General features: G+C 34.6%; 1 protein-coding gene across 6 annotated transcripts in view; it reads right to left on the reverse strand.

The window, feature by feature from the left end:
• Positions 1-22,857, reverse strand: part of SCAF8 (SR-related CTD associated factor 8) — a 171,148-nt gene that overhangs the window by 104,312 nt on the left and 43,979 nt on the right. For 5 of the 6 annotated variants that reach the window (XM_059940947.1, XM_059940948.1, XM_059940953.1 and 2 more), the window contains 9 exons: positions 20,660-20,836; positions 19,185-19,264; positions 17,326-17,443; positions 11,053-11,184; positions 10,685-10,794; positions 8,954-9,147; positions 5,625-5,725; positions 2,987-3,100; positions 1,850-2,006 (listed from right to left, as the gene is read on the reverse strand). In XM_059940947.1, the coding sequence (XP_059796930.1) occupies positions 1,850-2,006; positions 2,987-3,100; positions 5,625-5,725; positions 8,954-9,147; positions 10,685-10,794; positions 11,053-11,184; positions 17,326-17,443; positions 19,185-19,264; positions 20,660-20,836 (1,183 nt within the window). The remainder of the gene's footprint in view (positions 1-1,849; positions 2,007-2,986; positions 3,101-5,624; positions 5,726-8,953; positions 9,148-10,684; positions 10,795-11,052; positions 11,185-17,325; positions 17,444-19,184; positions 19,265-20,659; positions 20,837-22,857) is intronic. The other variant, XM_059940950.1, reaches the window with a different exon arrangement.

The raw sequence follows: 22,857 nt of genomic DNA on the forward strand, positions 1-22,857 counted from the left end.
ATTTGAAATTGATTTCCTCTGGATAGGTGCAATTTTTCATTTTATATGTACACATTTATTTCATGTCTGAATAGTCCTTCATCTACCTTGGCACATCTTTAAGATGTGTCCACAGCTGTAGGTGCCAACCTATTGGGTTCTGCTGAGATAAATCTGATTAGGATACTAAGGAGCTCAAAACAGCACGACATGAGGCACAAATCAAAGACACTAAAATATTTAGTCTAGAGAAAACACTTAAAAGGGATATAAACAGATACGTATCTCAAAGGCTGTCTGATTTAAGACAAACCAACCTTATTCTATATTTTGTCACAAGGTATAAGGGGGAAACAACAATTATTAACCCAATACAGAAAAATGCGAAAATAGAACAAAGAAGCTCCAATGGTTCCTCCAAAGGTTCACCTCCCTTAAAGATCAAAGTCATTAGAATGACTAGTAAGACTACACGACTTCGCCCCTCTGTACCTCTCTGACTTCATCTCCTACTACTCACTCCTCACTGTGCTCAAGCCATACTCGTCTCACGACTTTCTAATAGACTTGGCACTTGCTGTTCTCTCTGTATGAAACACTCTTTCCCAGATAGCTGCATGTCTCATGCCTCTGAATACCACCTTCTCCATTAGACCCTCTTCAACCACTTAAAACAAAACTCCAATAGCTCCACACCCATACTGCCTATCCCCTTTCCCTGTTTTTTCTTCTTAGAACTTAACCAACACTGAAATACTACCTAGTTTATCTATCTTATTATCCATTTTTTTCCCACTAGAACATGGGTTGGCAAACTCTTCCTACTGTAAGTATTTTAGACTGTGCGGGCCATGTGTTCTCTGTTACAATGACTCAACTGTTGTTGAATTTTAAAAAGTCATATACAATAGGTAAACACAACTGAGCATGGCTGTGTTTCAATAAAACTTTATTTACTGAACAGGCTGCCAGTAAGATTTGGCCCATGGGCTGTTGTCAACCCCTGTACTACAATGTGCACTCCAAGAGAGGAAGGATTTTTGTGTCTGTCTCACTGCTATAATCCCAGCTCCTAAAATTATGCCTGGCACACAGTAGGAACTGAAATATTTTTTGAATGAATAAATGTTCTGGAGGAACATCCACCCAAAAAGGAGAGAGAAAGACAGCGAGAGAGAGAGAATGACAAGAAGAAAACAACTGAAAAAGTGTTTGAAAATATGTACATTGGCCTGAAGAACAAAAATACTATCCTGAAAATTAGCTAATTTTGGTAGAAGAGCTAAGATGTCAAGAAATAAGTATAACATATTTCAATTCTTTCCCAAGCATCCATTATTCTGTGAATTTATAACTAAAAAATTTTAAAACAAAAAGACAAATTTTTCAAAAGAACGCCAGCTTATCACTTGGTTATAAGCTTTCTAGAGCAGCATGAATCTGAACTACAGCTCTCTGAGATTCTATTCCTGGCATTCTCAACATAGATACTAATCAAAATAATCTAGGAAATTTTTAAAAGAAATTTCCTAAATCCCCAGTTCTCATTTAAACTCAAGTAACTGAAAAAATTAGTCTTTAGCAGCCTCCATATATACAACGCTCTCAAAGACGGAAACTTTTTAAAAGACATATATAAAAAAATGCTACATTTAGAGTTTTAGAACACTATCTATACTCTGACATTTATGAAATAGATCCCATTAAGCATACACATTGAACAGGGTCATGTTTCACGTTTTCCCCTCTTTTGCACGATGGGGAAGAATCCAGGAAATAAAATAAACACAATTCACCCCAACATGCAAAACTCTTATTACAACCCTTTAAGCATATTTTTAAACAATAAAACTACCCATAGGGTTCTTACCAGTATTTACAGTTTCCTGATCAATCATGCCTCCTTCTGCAAAACCTTCCAAGTCATCCACTTTAACTTTTTCCCATGGTATATATGTTACTCCAAGATCCACATCCCAGAATTGTTTGTATTCTGTTTTCACGCCTTTGTTTAAAGCCCAAGCAATCTATCAGGAATGAGGAGAGGAAAAAAGAAAGCTCATGTTTACTGTAAGAACAAGGTAAAACATACAAAATTATACGCTAACAATGTAAATATGAATAAAATGAGTTTTAAAAATCAGCAGGACAGGCAAAGCATCACTGCTGGAATAACAATAGCCAATGAAATTTTTTCCATGTATTTTCTGATTCTGTTTGTAAAATAAAACCTGCATTAGACAGCAGTGGTGTTTATAATATGGGATTTATTTCCACTTCTTACTATGACCTTAAAACAACACATTTCCAGAAATAAACCAAATCTACTTTTCACCATAAAAATGTCAACCTACATTAGCGATAATTAGAATAGTTAAACAAAATCTTGGTACTCCAAGAGACCAGTGACACTTTCGCTTACATAGAGAAACTCTCTGCCATAAAATGACAAAGCACGGGCATATTAACTCCCTTGAAAGTAATTTTAAATTTTTTAATTCAGTTGCTGAAACTATGGACTAAATTAACTCCAAATAGCAGAAATAACATGTAAATTAGTTATAAGAAGTAAAAATGGAAAAATACACAATAAATACTCAGTTTAAAGACTAAGAGGAAACAAATATACATAAATAACCCCTTCACAAGGGTCTGAGTTGTATAAGACAAGATGTTAAAAAGGAGACATGAATAATATAATTAAGGGGTAGGATTAGGAAGCATTGGGAAGGAGTGAATGAAAGACAAACTTGTAAAAATGAAAAAGTTCTGCTCATAAAATGGTGCCCTGGTTGACTAAGAGTACTGTGCATGTGTGATTTTGAAGAACTGCTTGAATAAAGTTTTGGTTATTGTTTTACCTATAGCCAAATTCTATAATTCAACAATACTAAAATAATAAATTTCTGTCAAGGTTTGCCTATAACATTAAAGAAGAAGATGAATTTAAATACAGGAAACATTCTAACAATCCAATAAAATAAGAGCATGTGCCCCCCAGTCTCACCTTAATGACCTTGGACCCAATTTTATATGACCCGGAACTAAGTTTCTGAAGAGCCCGAAATGCATCCTGTCGATGAACCATGCAGACATAAGCACAGCCCCTGGGAGGAATCATCTATTAAAAAAATTATTTTCTTTAGAAAGGGTGTATGAGGAGGGCAAGTCATTTCTGGCATGTTATGGTTTTTAATGGAACAGAACATTGATTATTAATACTGAATTGTTTCCCCTTTTCTTCCTCCAGCTATCTGTTTATTGGTATAATTCATGCACAATCAGTTGAAAAAAAAAATTCAGAAGCTAGTTGGGTCTCATTCTAAGCCATGATATATGTGAAATCTTGAATATCACGTGTCAACTAAAGTTTTAACACACAATGAAGAACTATTAAAACAAGGCAATGTATAAAGATGCGTATATAATACCACCAGATAAAAGGAAAACAATACTGTATGGCCAACATATTTGAAGGCATACAATTTATTTACTATAGTATTTAAATTTTGCCAAATGTTATGTTGAGTAATGTGAGAAGGATTTTTGTTTTGGGGAAGTATCTTATCCTTAATATAAAGTCCAAAATCTACAACAAATAATAAAACTAAAGCTTTTCAATTTTATAAAACTTAAATTTGTCCAAGTACTTCTGGACAAAGATTTTAATATGAATAAGAAGATAGCCTCAGTGTAAGGATCTCAAGAGGTTTATTTACAAAGCATTTAACTACTCTATAAACTACCAGATCATAAAATTATCTTTAATGTATTAACTCAGAAAAATACACAGAGCATTTCAGTTTCTTTATGAAGAACTCAAAAGGTATTCTATCACTTTGTTAGTACTTAATACCTAATAAGCTCTAGCTGTCAAAATAACGTTTCCCTCAGTCTTGCTTACAGCTGTCACTTTAATACCAAATTTCTCAAAAGAGAAGTCTATCTAACCCCTTACATAATTCATCTCTTGCAACGCAGATCCAACCCCTTACCAACCCACCGAAAATATTTTATTCGAGCTAATGACCTACTAAATGCTAAATCTAATGGACTTTTTCTCAGTCTTCAAACTCCCCCAAAACGAAGTGAAAGGTTTATAAATCTTCCATTAATTTTTCAAATCCTGGATTTTATCACTAGCCATTCAGTACACTTCAGTTCACAAAATAACTTAGTGCCTATTACTTTTAAGTACCACACTCTTAAAAGGTAATACAGAAGAAGAGGGAGACAAGACAAACTAATGCCCAAATGACTGTGGTATAAGAAAGACTACAAATGTCATAAGCAACGTGAAAATACAAAATGCTACTTGGATTCGGGATCTGTTCAGAGCAGTGATTCCTGGCTTTGCATCAAAATCACCTGTGTAATTATGGCACTTCGATAAGAATCTAAAGGTAGTGATCATGGGCATCCCTATAAGGCATCCCTATTTTTTCAAATGTCAACCCATTTCTGATATGCAGCTAGAGCTGAGAACCACTAGTTTAAAGGCAGGGGAAAATCAGAAAAAATTTCAGAGGTTATATGATCACAGACTCAGAGATTACTTATGTTCTGACAGGTGAAATTTAAAAAGACAAAAAAAGAAGCCTACAACACTTTCATGGTGTAAAAAGAGGAATCTGAAATACCTAAGTTGAAACACTCAACCAATTACCTATTAATTAACCAATCAATCAGCTATTTATTATCTGCGTAACTTAGACAAATCATTTAGATTCCTCACTGGTAAAATAACAATATTTGAATTACTTAACCAGCTTCTTGTGAGGCTCCAATGAGATCATACATAGTTGAAAGTAAAATACAAAATGGTCAAATTCAATTTAAATAAAGACTGCTGTTATTAATACCAAAAAGTCAAGTTTGGCCATATAAGGAATGTTGAGAATATAAGGAATCTAAGACTAGAAAGGAAAACCAGCCAATTTCCTGGTAAATAATGATAAAAAGGTCCAATAGACATAAAAGTATAATAACAGTGAATAAAATCAGAGAGTTAAGGAATAAGTCTCCTCAAACAAATGACTATTCCATTACTTATTCTAGCCTCAAGGAAGAACAATAGCCCTGCAGGAGGAAGAAAATACTCAAAGGTGGAGACTGGGTACACTGAAAGAATCAATCAAGAGGAGAGACAGAGCTATGCTGTGGCCACACAGGTTTTCTGGCCTCAGGTTTGCTCTGAGAGGAAGGGAAGGGGAAGGGGTGGGAAGAGGCTGGCAAAAGACTGGGGCCTCGAGTCCAGTTGTGTCTCCACCGTTCCCTATGTGCTCATGTGCAGGTGATTACAATTCTAACTCAGTTTCTTCACTTTCATTAAAAAAAACAGGAATTAAACCAGACCACACATACAGTTCCTGCTAACTCAAACATTCGATGTTTTTAGGAATCAAGTGCTATTACATTGCTATAAAACGCCTAAGAATATTTCGTTAGACTTCCATTTAAAAAAGAAAAATTAATTAAGCAAAGAGATAAACAACAGCAGAGTAAACATAAAAACGATTAGAGTCAAACAATCCTTTTAAAATTTGATTAAAGGCAGATATTACTGGGCTAATTAGGAACCAAAGTGACTCTGAAAACTCCCTATTTTTTTTTTAACTTTAAATTATTTAAGAACTGATACTTACATTAATGGATTCAATCTGTCCAAACTCTTCAAACAGGTTGGTTAAATCTTGCTGGGTCGCCTTCTTGTCTACCTGACCAACCCACAGAGTAGTACTACATACTGTCAAGACATAAGAGACAAATAACCCAAGTCACATAGACAGTTACTTCTTTCAAGTAGGTGAGGAAAAAACACTAACAACAATAAATTAAAATTTAAGACAGTATATTTTAAATACTTGTTAATGGACATTTTTATGTTAAAAATGTTTAAATGTTTAAACATTTAGTTTAGTTTAAAATCAACTAAAATACCAGGTACCCATTCACATCTATGCCAAGTCAACTTCTTGCATTATCACCTGTTCTCAAGCGTGGCAGCACACATCAATCACCTGTGGATATCTGGAACCCACTCTAAAAGATGATGGAAGGTATGGGGTAAGACAGATCAGGAACTGGGAGTTTTAAAATTTTGTAGGTGATTCTAATGTGCAACAAAGTTTCAAAACCACTTCTCACTGCAATCCTATCTGTGTACCTTTTAAGTATCTTTCTGTGCTGGAATGATTAAATGGATGTTTCTCCTTAATCAACAGCTAAATCTGAAAACAGTATCTTATCCTTAAGGAAAGAATAATTATATACAAAAAATATATATACAAAAAGGAAAAGGCTGATTTAGATCTCTTTATCATGAAAGACTTAGGGATACTTAAGGGCTGGAAGCCACTTCCCTTTAAGAAATAAATGCTACACATGAGACATCTTGCCTACTTTGAGCTGCACTGTTCATGTCTCCATGAACATCTCCTTTCCTGAAAACACTGACTTTAAAAATATTTACAGCTGATATATTTGCAGAGTTTTAACATATTTGGATTTATGTCAATGTCATTAAAAAAAAAAAAAGAAGTCTCCAGCTTTTGGGTTATCTTTCATCTACAACACAGCCTAGAGCAGGTTTTACTCTAGAGCTAATTCAGCCCCACACTAAGATGTGACCATTGCAATGTGGGTTTCACATTACATTCTACTGAATGTGGGTTTCAATCAGGTCTCTACCTCTCTACTCTGGCTGGTCAGAACTTGAACGTCTTCCAGGCCTGTGTGAGCTTTAGGAATCCTTCAGCTAACAGATACCTGGAAATTGTTCTTTCCCTGCTCTTTGTTCTTTGCCTCATGCAGTCTTACCCTGTGCATAAATAATTTAATATTCAACCAAAGTCTCAAAGGGCAACATATTAGTTTTCTTTTGCTGCTGTAACAAAACACCACAAACTAAGTACCTTAAAACACAAAAAGGTATTCTCTTACAGCTCTGGTGGTCTAAAATGAGTCAACAAGGCTGCATTCCTTCTGGAGGCCCCAGGAGAGAATTTGTTTCTCTGCCTTTGCTGGCTTCTACAAGCTATCTGCATTCCTCAGCTCATGATCCCAACCCACAATCTTCAAAGCCAACAGTGCAGCATTTACCAATCTCTTTCTCCTTTCCACATTCACATCACCTTTTCTCTCTGACCCTCCTGTTTCCCTCTTATTAGGACCCTTGGATTACACGGGGCCCTTCTGGATAATCCAAGTTAATCCCCCCATCTGAAGCTCCTTATTAATCGGATCTACAAATGTAAGGTAACATATTTACAAGCTCCGGTGATTTGGACATGGACATCTCTGGGTGACCACTATTCAACCTACCACAAACCCTCAGCAAATTTCTGGACCTCTTTCACTGAATAGTTCCCACCTCTTCATTACTCTGTTCTACATATTACAGCTGCCTTAATCTCCCCAAAATCTGTTCCATGTTTCCCCTACTCTTTTGATATTGTCTCTCTACAAATTTTTCCCATGGACAACTCCATTTCCCCCCCCCCCCGAAAGTAATAATGAGTCTCCTCCACCCCATGAGAAGGGGACACTTGATGCCTAGAACGTTACTGTTTGTTGATGTTTCACAGCCCCTGGACTATTCATGAAAACTCATGTTCTAAGAACCAATGGGCAGAGAAACACTACCATATGTGTTTAAAATGTGTTGGGACCACATCAAATTGTTATTGCTTCTCAGTAAAGAGAGTTTTGAGGTAAAAGACAAGATATACTTTTCACTGTATTTTCTTATGTCCTTACTAAATTTTTTAATTGTGTGTTTTACCCATGAAAATAGAACAGCAACAGAAAATAAATTCCACAGTCAATAACTATGTAAACGGTGGCAACAAACATGACAAATCAGGTGAGGAACTAAATGAGAGACTCCACATAAAAGCCCATCATAAAACTGGTTATTTTGAATGTCCTAATGGTAATCATGGGAGGAGGCGTAGTTCAGATTTTACAATCAGACCTTTGACATTATTTTATCAGACAGCAGTAAAATGTTTGAATTTTGTCCCTCACCCTAAGGGATAAATAGAAACTTTCAGAGTTAGGAATGTCAACATTATTAAATTAGCACTGGCTCTCATAATCAGGTAAGATTCTGGAAAGATAGCCAAGGCTTGGTCAAATGGTTAGAATTTAGTAAGATGGCTGTCACCTTTAATCCTAAGCCTAGATTTCTAGGATGCTTCAGCATTATCAGTTATACCAGTTATACCAGTTCATCTATCTCCGTGGCAGAAGGAGTTTATTTGGATACATTCAGAAATTAGATAACCTGACCAGTGTTTCGCTCTTGGCGAAGAATGACAATTTGCTTTGTTTTATGTACTTTAACCATCTGCAGTCTGTTGGTTCACCTTAAAAGCCATAACCCGCTAAGAATTGTTTAGGCAGAATTTGGCACTAATTACAACTTATTTTCCTATACCTCACATGCTTACCAAGTCAACTCTCCTGCAGCACTCTCCCAAAACAAACTCCCACTACTACCAAATTTGTTCGAATCATACATTATAGATTAACATATAAAGGAGGGAAAGTTTTTACAAGAGAAATCTCTCCTTCAGTACTGATCCAGTAAGTTTATAATTAGCTTTAAAATTTGCATGCTTCCTATTATAATTACTCCTACAGACCTAGTGTTCATAACTGGTTAGGACACTGTGCAGAGAAGTCACGGTGTCCATGAAACAGACCCGAGGCCTAGTCTACTTTATACATCATTAGTCAAGTCATATTTTCTAACTAGCATTAAAAAAAAAAACTCTCAATGACTTTAGTACTTGAGTAGAACCTGCTATTCCTTTTTCTTTCTCCTCTATCACATTACAAAACCCAAAAATATAATTACTCATATACCAAACCAGTTATTAACCTCTTAGTCTGAAAATAAGGTTGGGAGACTTTGTAGCAGATACTATTTTCTCAATGTTATTGAAACCAAAGCTTGTACATCACTTACCACTTAATGTTTTAGATCTAATTGGAGGCAATCCTTTCTTCTGTCGTTCTTTCTCCCTTTCTCTAGCTCTTCTTTCACTTGAGTATGAACGTGATGATTTCCTTTTTCTTTCTCTAGAGCGAGAGCGTGATCGCTTTCTGTGTTTACGCTTTCGAGAACCAGATCGTGACCTAGACCTTCGTTTTCTTGGTGATCTACAAAAAAAAATCTTATTTTACTTCTAATGACAAAGTTATTTTTCTATCAAATTTCTCCCTTGTAGGTGGGGTGGGGGCAAGACTGTCTTGTATTTAGCTACCCTTTAAAAAACATTCAAGCATAATCAAGTATCAAACATGTATTTTCTCAAATCTCTATACTGCTTAGGTCCACACTAGTCACAGATGTTTGTTTGCAATGATTCTTACTGAGTCTGGGTGATCATTCACAACCACAAAGAAGAATAAGAGAAAGAGATTCTAGTAAGGCCTCACTTTCTCTTAGTGTCTTCCAACTCATTTTTCAAACAAGAGTCAAGAACAGGGATGAAAGATGGAAGAAAACAAAAAGATTCTTTAGGTGACAAAGATGTTACATTCTTAAAATTAAGAAACAAAGAATGTTTTCAACAGAACATTAGGCCACTATACAATTCTGTTTACAAGTTTTCAATTTCTAGAATCTCGGTGCTTGACTTTACAATATAATGTGATACTGAAATACTGTTTCTTTTTCCCTGTCAGTCATATGCCATTGAACTCTCTTCAAAATACTTAGTAAGGAGGTGTTGCTAAGACAAATAAAGAAGTTGTTAGGACAAAGAAGTTTCAGCACTAACACTGTAACTCACTGAAGAGAGATCAGTTTAGAGAAAGATGAACTGACAGGCTCTCATTTGCAAGAGGTAAATACAACTGAGTTCTTGAAACACACAAGAAATGACTGAAAAAGTCATCAAAGATAATGCCTCTCTTCCAGCATTCGCTGTTCAGATTTTCTGGGTATTTGTGTGTAGAAAATAGGGCGTTAAAATGTTAAAGATGAATGACTTTAAGTTTTAAGACAATTTATAGCAAAAACAACATATACATGCTACAAGAAAATTTACCAGGTTAAGAATAAGGCACCTTCAACTCAAATTTGAATGAACAGGCACATTAATGAGCCTCAGCGATGCTGAACAGCCCACAAAGAAAACCATTTCTAGGATATGTTTTGTAAAGTCTGATATGCTTAATGTTTATAAAAATAATTTTTGTAGTTTTATTTTTATAATCATTTTTGATATTATGAGATGAAATGGAATGTGAGAAATACAATGGAGTTTCTAATACTGTTCCTCTATAGCTTGATTTAACTGTTGCTCAGAGGCAATAATACCCTAAGCTGACTATCATGACGTTATTAACTAAAACCAGATATAACCCCAAATCCAAGTCTCATGATACTGCCGTGACTCATGCAAATTATTCAAATAAATGGCCACAGCCACACCCAATTAAAAACAGAACACATATTTTCTGTTTTTGAAGTTCTGAATTACTTCTTCCTGAGAGAATAAGATGTCACTCTCAAAAAACATTTTCTTTAATCTTGATGCAAAGAAATAAAGGATGCAAAAAAGTAGCCAACAATTTAAATGTTCGCACACAGCTAATCTTTTTTTTTTGATTTTTAAAATATGTATCATACATTTTCAAATATATTTATATATACTTATTACATATATATTCTTAAATAGTATTGTAGAACCTTGAACGAGATCGTGAATGCGTTCTTGATCTTGAGCGAACAGCCACTTTCTTTGCTTCCTGTTCAAAGATCTCTTCCACTCCATCTTGCCCTTCATCTATATCCATATCCTTGAAAGTCAAAAGAACAGCAAACAAAATGCCTGGTTGAGATTCAGTGTGTATTGGTAATTCTGCCTTACAAAATATTCACCACAGTAGCATTAATGACTAATAGTAAAATGGTTAGAATGTGGAGCTTAATGAGGAGGAAAAAACCATTCAGGTTTACATTATTTTACATACAATAAAAATTATTACTATATTTTAAGATTTTTTTCTGTAATTAATTTTAGAAATTTATGCCCCAGAAAAACATTTACTTTTTACCTGCTGCTGAATATCTATGGAATCATCCAAATTTGCTTCAGGTTCAAGGAAATGCTGTTGACTGCTCCCTTGTGACGGTGACACGGAATGCTCTGACCCGAATGTCCCTTCCTGACTGTCCTGAGGAGTTGCCTGTTGGGAATGTACACAAACACACACACATTGGGAAGTAATGAATATCATTACAAATGAAACATCACAATTACAATTTTAAAAAGGAGCCCAATACCTAAAGAAATCCCATTACATCTTTTATGATCAATCTAAAATGGCACTTTTGTATAAATCCAAGTTTACTTAAAATCACAGAACACCTCCATAAAAGGGAGATATTATAACACTAGAAAAGAATGGTAAGATAAAGTAGGTCTCCAAACAAATTTTATATTGTGGAAAATATAAACTATCAAGAATAAAGGGGGACTTCCCTGGTGGATCAGTGGTTAGGACTCCACGCTCCCAATGCAGGGGGCCCGGGTTCGATCCCTGGTCAGGTAAATAGATCCCACATGCTGCAACTAAAGATCCCACGTGCCACAACTAAGACCCAGTGCAGCCAAATAAATAAATATTAAAAAAAAAAAAAAGAATAAAGGGACTGTATCATGAATGATATATAAAGAACTAAGTCACCCACTGCACGTGTAGAAGCAAAACGAAGCTCAAACACCACTATCAAAATCACTGATCTTGCAAAATCAGTTCTCAACTTGGGTCTTTTTCAACCTCCACCTCTAGGAATTCACAAAAGAGTATTAGGAAGTACTCAAATATGTAAAATATTTCAGAAAGACTAATAAAAGTTAGGCAATGAAGCCTAATTATAGGAAAAACTAAAATTTAAACCTTTTTGCCCCCCTAGGACTAGAATTACAGCAACTTGCTATAGGGATACTGCTTACACAGTGCTAATCAGTATGAACTTGACTAGCAATTACATATACTATGGTGTTAACTAAAATTGAGAAACTGATTATTATGAAGAAATGACTCCCTAGTTAAACATTCCTAAAACATGATCTCACAGGTGTTGAGGATTAGTAAGAAGAGTTCCTGGTGGTACACAAGTTGGGAACTATTATAATAATTAACAGAAAAGAGCAACTCAAAACTACTGTTCCCTTGCTACAAACTCTGTGATTGTGAACCAAGTTACTCCAACTCTGAATTTGTCTCCCTATGTGTAAAAGGAATACAAGCACAGTGATTATAAAGAACAATATTGTATTATAAATTTCAAAGTTGCTAAGAAACTAAATCTTAATTGTTTCCACCACAAAAAATAAATGATAATTATTTGACACGATAGAGGTGTTAGCTAACACTACAGAGGTAATCATATCCCAATATATAATCATATCAAATCAATATGTTGTACACCTTAAACTTACACAATGTTATATGTCAATTATATCTCAATAAAATTTTTTTAAAAAATTACTCTTACTCTAATGACATTTAAACTGAAAGAAAAGAAAGCAGCATAAAAATTAAGAGCCAAAAAGAGCAGTAAAGAACTGTTCCAAGTGTCTTAATTTATGAACAGGCTCCCCAAAGACAAGTAACATTTTCAAGGTTTAGAAATAAATTAAAGCTAAAATTAGAATTAAAGTGCTATTAGTCTTTATTCCACAAAACTGACCAAAAAGTTGGTAAATAAGTATATGTTTGAGAACAAATCAAAATGTTTTTAAAGCACAGTCCTGGCTTATGCCTTTAAAATGGTACAATAAAAATAAAATTCTTAACAACACAGCAAGATAATTTTCAACTTTATCTTGAGCCGTATTGTCTGGTCCTAATTCAGTACTCATACATCCTTCACATTGTTTACTTCTTACCTCACCATTCACCTTGAGCATCCTACCTACCATCCACCCACTTGTTTTTCACCTTTGATTTTCTATTTAATGGTCAACCCTTGGTAGAACCAGCAGAATCCACTGCAACCAATGCTAGTTTTTGAGGTTCTTTTTTGAGCAGTTTTACCTATTTGAAAAGGTTGTGATTCATGACTTTTATTCTTTCTTAACAATCTTATGAAGAACAAAGAGAAAATCTACTTTTAATATTCTACCAAATTTTATCTTATGATCTTGCAATTAGCATTAGGTCCACTGGACCCTTAGCTATATCTAAGATATGTTATGGGATCGTAGAGGTCTTATTTTCCTATATACTGAAACATTTTGTCATTTCATCATCCTAAGAATTATTCCATTATTACTCATCAATTACTCCCAACTGTAGCCAAAAAGACTAAAATAATAACAACAAAAAAAATGGAATTGTTGAGAAGGGTGATTCAACAGTGAAACCATCATCATTCAGTTTTACTGCATCACCAAAAACACCGCATTATATTTCAAGAAGGTATAAATAAGACTGGCGACATATCTGTAGTCTGCTTTTAGCCTTCCTTGGACAATGGATAGTTAGATGTTTCATTTTCTGTCCATAATGACAAAGAGAAGAAAACTGAAAGAAACATATTTCACAAAAATTTTTTTTTTTTTGGGCACAAAGCTTGCGGGATCTTACCTCGACCAGGGATTGAACCCGCGCCCTTGCCAGTGTAAGCACAGAGTCCAAACCACTGGATCACCAGGAATTCCCAGTATTTCACAATACTTAGACAAAGCAGATGATGAATGCAAAAAAAAAAAGACAGCAGCATTCTAGACTCTAATGGTAACGGTGAAATTTAATGTTTAAGTGAAATATCAGACGGTGAGTTTTCAAATGACTGCATCCCAAACGTATTTCTCAAACTCAAGAACTGATGAGCAAAAAATGTATCTCTAAGGACAAAAATCTCTAAGGGTATTTTCATTCAATTAGTCATTCAACAGGAAGGACTTCATCTTATAGTATTTTGGAACAAGAACCTGGACTGTTCTGTTTTGTTAAAAGAACATGTGACATTTGAACTTAGCTGACATAAAAAGGTTTGCTATATATTTTAACTATATTAAAATTCCTAATTATGTTTATTTTCCCCTATCCCTTTAGTCTCGCTTTTAAATTATTTGTAAGACGACTAAAAAATATTTTTAAAAAACCAAAAAGACTCCATAGGACCCAGGTGGCAAACGACTTTTTATCCTGATATACTGATATATGTCCTTAGTATACATCCTGGTATATTCATCTCTAGTTTCTTCAACAATGTCTTCAGGCAAAGCATCAGTGATAATACTGAGGGACTTCCCTGGTGGTCCAGTGGTTAAGAATCCGCCTTCCAATGCAGGGGGCCCGGGTTCAATCCCTGGTCCGGGAACTAAGATCCCACATGCTGCGGGGCAACTAAGCCCACACCACAACTACTGAGCCCGCGTATCACAACGAAAGATCCTGCATGTCGCAACGAAGATCCCACGTGCCGCAACTGAGACCCAACGCAGCCAAATAAATACATAAATAAATAAAGATAATATCGAAAAAAATAGAAGACAAGGATAACAGCAGCTAGCAGAGACTTTTTTCAAAGTTGGATTAACATTCACTAAGTATCACATTTTTATCACTTATAAATCTACTTTCCTCTATTTTTTTCTGTATAAGTGGTAGGAAAGACTTTGTCAAAAACCTTACTGAAATCCACACATGCTATGCTACACCTACAGCATTTTCCTAATTTATGAGTCTAATAACCTTACAACATCAACCTCAGTACCTTGAAATGCAACTCAAGTCTCTTAATGTATCACCCATCTTAGTTATCATGTTCAATTCTCCTCTTTCCATTATATTCTCCCCTATAAAAAACTACTGAAGCAAAATAAGTTACGTATTTCTGATATTCCACTGACAGCTCTTTATTAAGTGGCTGAATCTTCTATAATCTTTTTATTCCTAACATTCTTTTTAAAGCCCTTTTATTAGTCTTATCATTTTCATCATCAGCATTTCATTCTGAGTTATGACTGTGACATCTTTTGGATATCCTGATAAAACAATTATCAAAATCACAACTCCAACTTACTCAAGACAATAGAAATCATTCCTCTTATGATTGTTAGTCCCTTCACAATTCAACCATTCTCAGAAAGTGCTCCCATTTTCCACTGGTTTTCCATCATTAGATAAAAGACCTCAACCCACACCCAAGCGTGGTCAAGCCTGCAAGGAACAGAGTGGCACTAGCGAACCTATTCTTTTCTCTGAGGCGCTCTAGTAAATTTTAGGCAGCCACACAGAGCTTACTGGTAAACAAAAGTGCTTAATTTTTCTGCATGTTTCACCCCATCTTAAATACACTAAAGGCAACTGGTTTGATAAAGCCAACTACAAAACTTATTAAATCTGTTACTCTGTTGATATTTACTTTTCAACTTTAAATTTGTGATAGGTTTTAAACACTATTCACCTTACGCGTTAGAAAAGTTGCTTTTTTTCTTCACTACTCCCTTTTCTTCACTGCTTATTTTTGAATAAGGAAGCTTTTAAGAACATCTACTCCTTTCAAAGAGATCTTATTACTATATCTTCTAAAATTTTGGAGATGGTATAGAGTAATCAACTAAGACCAGAGTTCTTTTTTCTGTTTTTGGTTGGTGAGATTCTTAAAACAAAATCACTCTCAAGTTTTTAGTAACTTTCACTTCAGTAACTTGGTGTTAATTACAAGCTCAAGATCAAGATCAAGGTCAAGAGTACTACACCTTTACTGTCTCTGCTAAACCTTCATTCTACTGCTTCTGCTAAAACTTCTGAAATGAAACTGGAACTAAGGCAATTCAAAAGTGTCACATCTATAGCTGAACAAATCTGTTTAGATAAACTCTTCCATTACTACTACCTCTTGCCTCTGCAACAGTTCTGACAACCTGTTTCTCTTCCTTGAGTCACAACTTGTGTTTTTCTTTAAATAACATCCAGGTTTTTTGTTGGTTTTTTTTGGGCCACACTGTGTGGCATGTGGGATCTTAGTTCCCTGACCAGGGATCGAACCTGGTCCCCTGCATTGGGAGTGTGGAGTCTTAACCACTGGACTGTCAGGGGAGTCCCCAAATGTTCTTTATTGTGCTTTGTCTTCAAGTTTCTGAATTCTCAGGCAGATATATTTTATTTTCTTGACATAAAATAATGCACCTACCCAACTACTTCTATCAGAATTATTTCTACAAAACCAGGTATGGAATTCCATTCTCATAATTCCAGGTACAAGTTCCAACATACAAATATCATCAAAATCCATTTTACATTTACTCTTTGCATTAAAAGGACAAGTTCAGGGACCATCCCTTCTAAAGTAATCCTTCCCTCTTCCATAGTCCCATAGTCCTTCACATATACCTCTATTACAGAAACCAGGATTCTGCCTTGTGTTCATATAGATATATGCACTCCATTAGAGAAGAGCTTACTTGAGGCCAGACACTTCTTTGTTCATCTCTGTATGTATTACCTAACAATGCTCATACTTTAAAAATATTTGTGGTATTGTATTAAATTCATTAGAGTCAAAAAGGTTTGATTAGGAAGAAGTGTTGAGTGGGGGGAATTCCCAGAAACTCATATCCAAACAGTTTAACATCTGTAAGTATTTCTCATATAGAGCAAAAATAGGCTTTGTAATGGATTTAACCCTAGCTTCACAACAATTTGACATATTTTATCAATTCTAAGGTATGATTTTTCTTTACATTTTATCATCCCTGAAATTTAGAAGATTCTTAAAACTCCAAGGGATGTTATATATACAAGTATCTAAAAATTCTTAGCTATACATAAAATAATGGTGGGTCTTAAGACTGATGATATATGATACTAACTGTGTACTTTAACAGTGGATGTTTCGATTTCACTAAGCTTCAATTTCCTACAATGTAAATGAGATTCAAAATACCTATCGCATAAGCATTAATTGTAATCATGCCTAATAAAGCTCTTGTCACATACTAACAGTCTAATTAAAGACAGCAATCTATTTTGTCACCATCACCACCAACAACAGCAAAATCATCACTATCTTGGCTTGACAGGGAATTGAGAGGAAAGGAAAGTTTTCAGCTGTAATACTGAAACACCATCTCTGTCTTCTGTTCTCTAATTCCAGTATACTGAAATTAATGTTCTCAATGGATACATAAGTTGCCAGAAAACATTTTAATTACCAAAAAACAAAATGAAACAAAAAAAACAAACAAAAACTGTAAAGGTCCTGAAAAGACTGATCTTCCTAGTAATAAACAGCTGAAGAAAAAAAATCACCAAATGACAGACCGTACACAGCAGTAACTCTAAAGACCACAAGATGGGGTTATAAACCTTTTGAGGCTGTTGCTGTTCCAGGAGTTGCTGTCTGAGATGTTCAAGATTTTGCTGCTGTAGCTGTTCTGCTATCTGATGAAAGATGGAATTGTTCACAGATTCTGAAACATGAGAACTAAAAGGAAAAACAAGTGGAAATGTATATTAAAATCCAATAAAGATAATATGATAATAACTGAATATTCAAAAAAAATATTGCAATTAAATGGAACACACTCTACTATTATGTTTACTTTTAAAATATTAACACAGAAAATAGAATACCTCAGAACATTAATACGTTAAAATAGAAATATACTCTTCAATAGTGTTTCAATAGATGGATCACATGTTAGAGATACTCTGATGAAAATCTGATATTACTGCCTCACACTATTAAAATACATATAAATTAGTACTTTTTACATTATAGCATTTTAAGAAAATCTCAATAAAACACTTATAAAAAGGGTTAAAAGTACTTAAGCACTGTCACTCTAACTCCTTCTTTAAACTATGAGACAGTGGGAAAAATGTTCCATCAATCAGTGTGTGTGAAATCTACCATCATAATTGATTATACACTTCATAAAACGAATCTGCTTTCTTTAGAAAAGCATTCACATTATTAGGTATGTTAACAGAAACAGTGTTTAGGTAAGAGGAATTAATAATTTAACTATACTCTGGGAAATTCACACCTGGAATACACCTGGAATTCTGGGTGCCACAAGGCAAGACATGAACAAAAAAGAGGGCATCCCAAAAGGGGCAATCAGGATGGTGAGAAGTCTTGAAACAGTTCGAAAAAAGTGTACTTCATCTGGAGCAAATAAACCTAAGGGGAAGAATGATACCTATCTTCAAATACTGGAATGGCTATGTCTCAAAAGAAAATGGAGCAAATTTGTTTCCTTGCTTCAGAAAGCAAAATGGATCAGTGTATAGAAAGCAAATCAAATAAGATTCAGTAACAAAAGATCATACAGTATTAACAATTACCTTCTTGTCACAGAAGGCATTAAAACAATGGATAAATAACCTATCTGGACGGTTAAAGGAGATTATTACATTGCTCAGGACACTAACCTACATGATCTCAAATGCTTCTTATAACTTTAGAATTCATAATCTAAAACATTAGTTTTTAATTTTTTCAACTAGAATCTCTATCATAAGCATATAACTGCAATTTTATATATTATATAAGTATATTTTTAATATATTATCACAATATAGAAAACTAAATAACCGCTGAAATAAGGTATCTAGAGGCTTTCCCCACTCATCATCCCTTTCCAATCCTCCCACCTTCCACCCCTACTCTCCAACATCCTCCTTCCCACTGGTCCTCTCATGAACTCTCACCGAACCTAAGGCTCTGCAGAACTGTATCACTGATTTAAAGAAAAACATACAATCCATTTCTTTAACAAACAAAATCCCTACAACCCTATTCCTTACTTCTGATTAGTCTGATCTACTCCCAGAATTTAGTATACTTCCTAGTAGTGCCCATTGGCACTAGAAGCAAACGTCTTTCCTATTTTAAATATTCTTACGACTGAGTTAAATAACTTAAAGCCTAATATAGACAACAGAAAATAACACAACTAGATTTATCAACACATCAATTTTCCAGTAAAGAATTTTGATATATCCCAATTATCTGCAAAGTTCTTAGGAAGAGTCAAAATAACACAGGGAAGCAACAAGCAGCAATTCCACCATCTTTCTGTAATGTGAGAGCTCAAGAGCCTGAAATAATAACTCAACTCAAAGTACACTTAGTAGCTCCATGGCAATGTCCCATACAATGTTTATAAAGATAAGAGAAAAAATTTATGGTTTATAAAGAAAAACATAATGACTCTTACAGTTGAGAAGCTGGAATTTCCTTTTTGGGTTCTTCACTATGCTCAGAATCTTCCCCAAAATCAAACCTATCCATCAACTTCTAAGTGGGTAAAAAAAAAAGAGAAAGAGACAAATTTAAAAGTGCTTTGCACAAATAAAAGTTGTAAATGCTATTCTGAAGGTCAATGACATCCCATTAATTTATCTCTATGATTTAAAATGTAAATGTTTCATATCATTTTATTGTTATACTCCAATAAAACATTTTATTTGAGTGGATCTTTACTTTTCTTCAAAGCATTTTGACAGACATTGCCTTATGAAGCAAAACAATCATGACACGCAGGATAAATACCAATACTCTTAACTTTATAGAAGAGAGGATTAGGATTAAAATAATTAAGTGGCTTGTCAATAGTAACACAGTTTGATTAAAAAAAAATCTAGAACTATAATCAACAGATCTGTTACTAGTGCAGTTCTCTCAGAATGCTCCACTGTCTTCTAAATGATCAATTTAAAGACTTTTTGGAAGCTGCAGGCTAAAAAAGTCTAAGTAATAATCTAATAAATCAATATTTATATTTCTATGAAAATAACAGTAGCAGAAATAAAAATAATACGGTTAACACTTCCCAAGTATTATAATATTCCCATAATTAGCAAGAATATTAAGCATATCACACAAGTTAAACATAAAAGATTTTCAACTTTAAAAACACTATTCTTTAGTTAGACCTCAATTTATCACAGCATAGTAACAACTTGTAAAGAAGCTTTCCTTTGAACTTTCATATACTTTACAATTTTAATTCTAGCAGGTTAAAATTATAGGACGGACACCATAATTAATATATTTGTAACATCCATAAAATAAATTAGGAAGTATAAAAAACAATCATCTGCCTCAATAGTGAATACAGGGGGCTTCCCTGGCGGCGCAGGGGTTGAGAATCCACCTGCCAATGCAGGGGACACGGGTTCGAGCCCTGGTCCAGGAAGATCCCACATGCCGGGGAGCAACTAAGTCCGTGCGCCACAACTACTGAGCCTGCCGCTCTAGAGCCCGCGAGCCACAACTACTGAAGCCCGTGGGCCTAGAGCCCGTGCTCCGCAACAAGAGAAGCCACCGCAGTGAGAAGCCCATGCACCGCAACTAGAGAAAGCCCGCACGCAGCAACGAAGACCCAACGCAGCCAAAAATAAAATAAACAAAATAAAATTATTAAAAAAAAAATAGTGAATACACAATTTTACTGACCAGTTATCATTAGTCAAAAGAAAATATTCTAAATGTTTCGAGTGGAATTATAAAATTACTTAATTTCTTTCAGAAATTTGAACGTTTTCTAAAATTTATATCTTATAGAGTACGATGGATGTTAAAATATAAAACAGTGCTACGGTAAAATGTAATTTACAGAATTGGAATATACATGATAGTACAGAAAATTCAGTTCCTCATACAGAACAGATCTCTTATCTTAATTTTTACCTTGTTCAGAGACACGCCCTGTTCTAGGGGATTAAGGGTGCTGGCCGCTGCGGCCGCTGCCGTGAGCTGCGCCGTAAGAGCCTGCAGCTGGACCACAAGGCCGGCGTCCAGCGCTTGCAAGATGGAAGGCTGAGGCTTCTGCTGCTGTATCTGTAAAGTCTGTATTAACTGCTGAAGCTGAAGGGGGGGGCGGGAAAAAAGAAAATTACTACAAACAGGTGTTGGGTTTGTAATAAGAATACTCATCTAAAACTTTTGGTCAATAAAATTTACCATTCTACAGTCTAAAGACCAAGAAAAAATATACACTAACTTAAAACAATTTTTTTTTAAAAAGACTTTTTGTGTGTGCCATATATAACACAGTCCTTAATAAGTCTGTCTTGCTTCTGGAAAGTCAGGGAAGTTTAAACAAAATAAAATGATCATACCATGACCAACAGATAAAAAAAACTCATCACAAGCAGACTTTTTTTCACTAAGCTTTTTCATCCTTTCTTCAATTAACTCAATCTCTGTAAAAGGACAAGCACTTGCAACAACTGCTTTTGCTCTCATTCAGATTTACCATCTGATAACACATTCCTGAAAGCAGCTAAGAAAACAAGAAATCTGTCCCTTGGTGCAGTCTGAAACTAAGGAAATTAAAGGTGAATAGTGTCAACAAGAGTTGAAAGCAACCCCTGTCCCCCCATTCACCCTCCCTCTTAAAAAATAGAAACAGTAGTAAGATTCTGAAGATATTTCAGTTCAGTAAACCCTATATATAACCTAGTAGTAATTAATACTTTCCTACTCAAGATCTAAACCCAAGTTAAATCTGAAAATTATCAGTTTAGAATAGAAAAACAAAAATAGAAAAGCTATTGCTAAATAAGACATTTGCACTCTTTAAGTTCAGTTTACAGTGGGAGAAGGTAAAAATATGCACGATGACAGTAAGTAAAATAATTTCATCTGAAATAGTAACATTAAGAAACAAACTAGAGTCTTTACCTATCAAATCAACATTTACTACAAACTACTAATGTGATAGGAAAGAAACTACAAAAATACATGATAGTTGAGCTACTGCACTGAGGAAGCTCCAAAACAGACAGGATGGATGAATAAGAGGGAGGGAGAGAGGGAGGAAGGAAGAAAGGAAGGCAATATCACATTTCCCCTTTACACATTTTAAATGTTCCTTCTGACATCTCCATTTGCCCCCATAGCGCTGTTATTCTTTCAGTCACCCAGGTTCAAACACTGCAGCACCCTACTTTTTCCTCTGCTCTGACTTCATATCTTATAGATTACTGTGTCTTCTTGACTCCCTGTACTATTCTTCCAGAAAATCCACACTCTTGCCAAAAATATTTTTTAAATAGATGTCTTTTAAAATGACATTTGTTTTACGAATTACTTTCAAAATATCATTATCACAAAAGGTTAGTAATTCTATAATTTAATCTAATATCCAATTCAGTTTCCCAACTGTCCCAAAAATGTAGAAACTGGATCCAATCTAAGATGATAATTGAATTGTTTTTTTACATTTGTAAATCACTAAAATGGTTCCATATTTTTTTTTGAGATTGTCTTTTTAAAGAGTCCACAACTGTACCATTTTTCACTTATTCAGATCACAATTAATCTGGTTTTTAGAGGATAAGTTAAAAAAAAAAAACAGATGCTAAAGAAAGACTATCCTCATATCTTGCCATGACTAGTTCCATTTAAAGTCTCAATTCAAATGCCACTCTGTCAAAGATGCCTTCTCCTGGCTACCCTAATTCTGACCCCTTTCCCCAAACTTAGTCACTGTAAAGACTTACCCTGTTTTAAGTCATATATCACTATCTAAATAATGTTTTATACTTCTTTATTGTTTGTCTCCCCTAAGATAGACAGGTATCTTCTCCAAGGTAGAAGACTTCCCTGCCTTGTTACTGGAATAACAATAGCACCTAATAACATTTGGCACAAACTGTGCGCTGAATCAATTATTTTGGTGTAGAATGAATTATTTGTAAAATAATCTTTAATGACATAGAAGTGTTCATGATGCATTACTAAATTAAAAAAAAAAGCAAGTTACACAGTACTATATGTAGTGTGGTCATTTTTTAAAAATAAAACACATACTCTTTAGGTGGTACATAATAAAACAATGTGTTAGGAAAATAATGAGTTCTAAAATCATTGACATAATAAAA

The sequence above is a fragment of the Balaenoptera ricei genome, chromosome 12, assembly GCF_028023285.1.
Source record: "Balaenoptera ricei isolate mBalRic1 chromosome 12, mBalRic1.hap2, whole genome shotgun sequence".
NCBI lineage: Eukaryota > Metazoa > Chordata > Mammalia > Artiodactyla > Balaenopteridae > Balaenoptera > Balaenoptera ricei.